The sequence below is a fragment of the Alligator sinensis genome, unplaced genomic scaffold (genome assembly GCF_000455745.1).
Source record: "Alligator sinensis unplaced genomic scaffold, ASM45574v1 scaffold219_1, whole genome shotgun sequence".
Classification (NCBI taxonomy): Eukaryota; Metazoa; Chordata; order Crocodylia; family Alligatoridae; genus Alligator; species Alligator sinensis.
Window position 1 is genome coordinate 3,849,263 of NW_005841866.1, and position 5,233 is coordinate 3,854,495.

General features: G+C 43.6%; 1 protein-coding gene across 1 annotated transcript in view; it reads left to right on the top strand.

Moving 5' to 3' along the window:
• The window catches only part of LOC102371266, a 26,648-nt gene extending 23,939 nt beyond the window's left edge, over nucleotides 1–2,709 (top strand). Inside the window, exon 10 of the mRNA XM_006016748.2 lies at nucleotides 1,945–2,709. Within this exon, the coding sequence (XP_006016810.1) occupies nucleotides 1,945–2,285 (341 nt within the window). The 3' untranslated portion in view covers nucleotides 2,286–2,709. The remainder of the gene's footprint in view (nucleotides 1–1,944) is intronic.
• The last annotated feature ends 2,524 nt before the right edge of the window (nucleotides 2,710–5,233 follow it).

Here is a 5,233-nt window from a genome sequence, read left to right on the forward strand (position 1 = left end):
ACACTAGGCTTTGAGCTACCAGGGTTACCAGATGAGTCTCTGTCACCAGAAGGTTTGATTTAGATAGCCTTGGATTTTAACTGATTACCAGCAATTGCTGGAGGCCACCCCCACGCCTAAAGGAAGGCAAAATGAGGGCTGTTGTGTTCTTTCTGTGGAAGCTAGGACTATGTGAAACGGCACCATTTAGTTTCAGCAGCTTGAAGGGACGGTACTTTGTTTTGCTGTTTCAAAGCACTGTTCAGTTTCATTGAAGCTGTTTTGACGTTTTTGCCCATAGGCTATAATGGGGAATCATGAAAATCCTATACTACTTTTTTTTTTTTGTCACTGCTTGCCTGATTCAGGCAGAGACTGTCTGAAAGGCTTGTTGTTGAAGGACCACTTTCATGTGGTTGAGGAGGCTGGTATAGGGCAAACTGCGCTACCTGAGCTGAGCACTTGGGTCCCAGGAACTCTCTGATACTTGGATGCAAGCTCTACAGGTCAAACTTTTTTACTAGAGCACCCCTAGGAGTAACTAGGAATAATGGGTGCAAACTGGTGGAGAGTAGATTCAGGTTAGATATTAGGGCGACCTTTTTTTTACAGAAAGGGTGGCCAGAATCTGGAATGGGCTTCCAAGAGAGGTGTTGCTATCACTTAACTTGAAGGTCTTCAAGAGGAGGTTTGATAGTCACCTGGCTGGGGTCATCTGACCTTGGTCTTCTGTGGCCCCTTCCGACTCTACAATCTATGAAAATTGCAGGGATGGTAGCCCCTTCTGAGGGCATAAAGCCTGCCAAGTTTCAAGGAGATAAATGCAGGGGTTTCTGGGAAACTGCATCTCAATTTTCAAAGCAAAACTTGTATCACTTGGTGGCAGTGGCAGCCTGCTGTAATCTCGCATTATCCGGGGGCCCACACCCCCTGTGAAGAGCTGGGGGAAGCAGTCAGAGCTAGGGAACTAAACCAGGAGCTAGACTTCAATATTGGAGCAGTCCTAGGCCACCCCCCCCCCCCCCCCCCCCCGAGTTCCTGTTTAGCTACAAGAAAGCCCAGCTTCAAAACTCGAAACATTTCAAAACGTTTCAAGTTCTCTCATTTAATTTTGAAGCCTTTAATTTTTGTTTCCATTTTCATGGTTTTGAGCTCGAAATGCATTGAAACAGCTTTGAAACTAAACGCCCATTGAAATTTCGTGCAGCCCTAGAAACTGAGAGTCTAACTGCCAGTTCCAGGTGCTGCCTCTGTTTCAAACTACATAGCTCACATCCCAGTAAGGGATGCTGAAGCATTAGCAGTTGGCCTTCTGATCATCCTAGCTGCAGTGAACAGCTGTGTCAAACGTTTCTGCAAATAGCAATTAACTGATCAAGTGCTGCTGAAAGTGTTCGCTCAATGTGACTACAGACTTCCATTGAAATAATACTGCCAAGTACTTGTCTGACAATTGCACTCTTACTTACTTACCTGAGGTCAGGTCCACAGTAGGGTGTCTTGTTCTGGCAAAAAAACCAACCCGTAGATCTGTATCCGGAAGATTTACTCCTAGTGTGGAAGTAGCTAACACTGGTGAAAACACGTGTCTATCCTTGTACAAAATAAGCCATACTGGTGAAATGGCAGTTTTGCCAGTACAACTGCATCTACAACAAAATGCAAATGTCCCTCATGGATTCTACCTAGGATGCAACTATGCTGGCAAAAGTAGCATCAAGCTTTGGGGCCAAGGCTTACAAACCTTTCTTGTCTTAAGATCCCTCTTAAGATCTGTGGTGACACCTATGAACCAGTCCCACAGAGTGTTTTCTCAAAGGACTGAGCTTAAGAGTGTAGAGTAGTGCTTTATGAAGACCAGACTTGAAATGTAAACCCTCCATTCCTATTAGCCCCATAGTAGAAGACCATAAACTGAAAGATAAAACCAGCACCCCTCTCATGCACCTCCTTTTCTCTTTTCAGATATTGGCAGCTTGTTTGGTTACATGGAAATTCTGATAGGTGCCATCATATCTGTCACACTGATTCTTGTGGTGGTGGTTAGCATTGCATGCATGGTAATGAAGAAAAAACGTACAAAGAAGGACTTCTGTCTCCAGGAATCTTCTCCAAGTGGGATGCCTTACACAGCACAGTCACAGCCCCAGGTGCCTGCTGTTGATCTGAGTAACCTTGGTGACTACCTGGCCCGAGACCCCTTTCAGCCAAAACTTCGAGCCAGACCTCCAGAATGGACCTTGCGGATGCAAGACAACCCAAATGAGGCATATAGGATTTTTGTTGAGCAGTCTGAATGTCTGTAAAGCAAAGCTGCATTGCCAATTTGAAACTTTTGAGCAGGAAAAGCTCTGACACAGTTTAAAGCTTTCCTGTTGCTGCTATCCCCCCTGCACCCCCTCATGGCAACAAAACTCCTAACAATCCTGCGAGTCTTTTCCACTTGTGCTCAGTCCCTATTGCTCCGGGTAAAGTGCTGTTTCTCCCAGGAGACTCTTAATTCTTGGTTGGGTTTTTAATCCCTGTACTATCTGGCTTTGCACATGAGACTACTTGTAATCTGAAAGAGTTGCACTTTTCTGCAGGCAATCTGTTATGTAAGTAAAGCTGCTATCTTGCTGTTCATGTAAACAAGGGACATGTTTCTGTTAGAGTTAAATGTGTGGCACAGGGGAAGGATGGAAGGCTTAAATTAATGGAAACATTTAAAAAAAAAAAAAAAAAAAAAAAGTCAAGCAAGTTGCATCCCCTCTGAGCAAATAAATAGACAAAACCAGCAAGCAGTACTGAGCTACACTGATCTCATTGCCCTTTAGGCAAGAACCCTTTTCACTGCATCTAATGCAACTATCTACAGCATCTAGTTCACTATGCATTCTCTGCCATCCAGCCTAATCCCCAGACATGCCTACATGCTCTAGCATAACATTGCTTTCCTTATAAAACCACTTGACATGTTTTATTACCCCACTACCTCACTCTACCTTTTTTCTAGGTTTATAGCTTTGTTTTTGGGTTTTGTTTTGTTTGTTTGTTTGTTTGTTTTTTTTAAACCAAGCTTCACTGGGATAAGTGGTCTGAAAACGATGGTGTGTTCTAACTGAACTTCTTTTATATGTAACTTTTTTTTTCTCCTGTGTTTGACTTCCTATGCAGTGAGGGTCTGTTTTAGATTTGTCACCGCACAAAATAAAAACAAACTTTTTTCTTTTTTATAAAAGGACTAAACCTTTTTAAACTAAAGATTTGGGGTACAGCCTGCTTCCTGACTCTGGTGACTGACTATCCCACTCATGAACTTCTCCTTTTCCCACACATTCTCTCTCCACTGGGATTGGTTAGATGACTAGGCTTATTACACTGGCATCTGGCAAAGATGAGACTTGGAAGAAAATCCTTTGCTACAGTAGGTAAGTATGCTGGAGCCTGGCTAAATTTAAAGGCATGCTATTCTGATTGACACAGTAGACCTTAGCAGCTGTATATTCTGCTGCTGACCCTTGTTACAAATGAAAGCGAGTACTTTGCTCCTGAGCTTGAGCAGTGGGGATGATGGCTCTGTTCCTCCTACTCTTGCCCCTCTCCTCCCTGTGAGGGTGGGGGAAGGAACATTGCATTGTCCTTATTTAAAATTGTAAAATGGGGCTTACTCCAAGAAGTGTTCATCTCTGCAGCAGGAGTACCAGCCATTCAATACTTCAAGAACTCAGTTTGAAAGTTTAACTTAAGGTTCCTCTTTAATTCTTAGCCAACATGGGGCAAGCTCTCAAATTACTTTGTTTACTGCCTCAAAGCAGAGTTTAGCCATACTTTCATTAGGCTTAACCATGTTATAGAGAGCAGAAGCTATGTTAATTCACAACTGTCCTAGCTTACAAAGATAAAACTATCTCTTCTGTTTTGCCTTGGTGAGGAATTCCCTCACCGAATTGGTAGTCTTGTAAGGAATTATTCTCTGTGTCTCTCTGCCTTTAATAGCCTTCAAATAATACAACTTTGCCAGAATATTATAGCAAGCAGCTGCACCAGGGTCTGTGGAGCCCCGACCTGGCTCAGTGCCAGTGGTGGGTACATGCATACTTGGGGATAGCAGGAAAGAGGCCAGGGCTGGGACTGCGTTGCCACAACAAGGATTGGGCCCCTTGCAGCTCTCCTGCCATCCACGTGGCATGCCAACATCTTACAAGTTGAGGTTGTGGGGGGTTTCGCACTCTGCCCAAAAGCATTGCCAGCTCTTGCTAGAGCATTCCCTACTTTTTCTTTTGAAGTCTCCCTAATACTTTGGTGAAATATTCTTCTACCACCAGGGGTCACTATCTTCCACTGAAAATTCAGTTGCTGTCCTGATGTGATGGTAGAACAAGGGACCTGCCTCAGTGACTCTTTTTTTTCCCCCTGTGCTTAATGGATATATGTACTAAGTTACATTTTCTTGGGGCAGGAGGGAGAAGATGATTGACTTTTGGAAGTTCCAGCAGGTGCCACACTTCTGTAGCTATAATATATGGTGTCAAACATGGCCTGTGTAGCAGGCATTCATGAGCGCTTAAGGGCTACATGGGGGGGGGGGGGGGTTATTCCTTTAAGTATTTCTTAAATACTTGTAGGCTTTTAAAAATATAATGTATACCACCTCACTAACACAACCCACTAGCATTGTAGCTGGTTTGTACTTTTTACAAAATCAATGACTTCAGTAGCTCTTGAAGGATGATGACTATGTACAGGAGGCAAAGATGTGCAGTGCCTCAATGTGTTCTCCCTACCCAGTACCAGCTGAGAAGTTGTGTGGAGGAAAAATCTAAGAGGAAAGCAGATGCATAATGTGCTGAAGAGCTACATGGGGTTGGCTTAGAGTGAGCTTAATAAGGAGGACCATTCTCGTCTTCCTTGGCTGCCTGGAACAAAGATGTGAGAGCAATGCAGTTGATTCCTAATGGAAAACTTAAGGGGCTAAAAGAATGCTTATTATGTAGAGAAGGGGCTGAGGAAGTTCTGACAAGGCCTGGAAAACAGTTAGTTTGGATACTGTCTGGCAAACTTAGGGCTACTTCTCTACTTGGTGGTTTTGTTCATGGAGAATTATAGATTTCTGTTTGTGCAGGGGAGGGTTGGGGTTAAGCACATAACTGGAATTTGTTGTGTTTAGTGTTATGAGCCCAGTTGCATTAGAAAGGACTGTGTAATCAAAAATACTTGAACATGGTGAAATACTATTCATGGCACCAGTGCTGCCTTCCCAGAAAAATGCCAT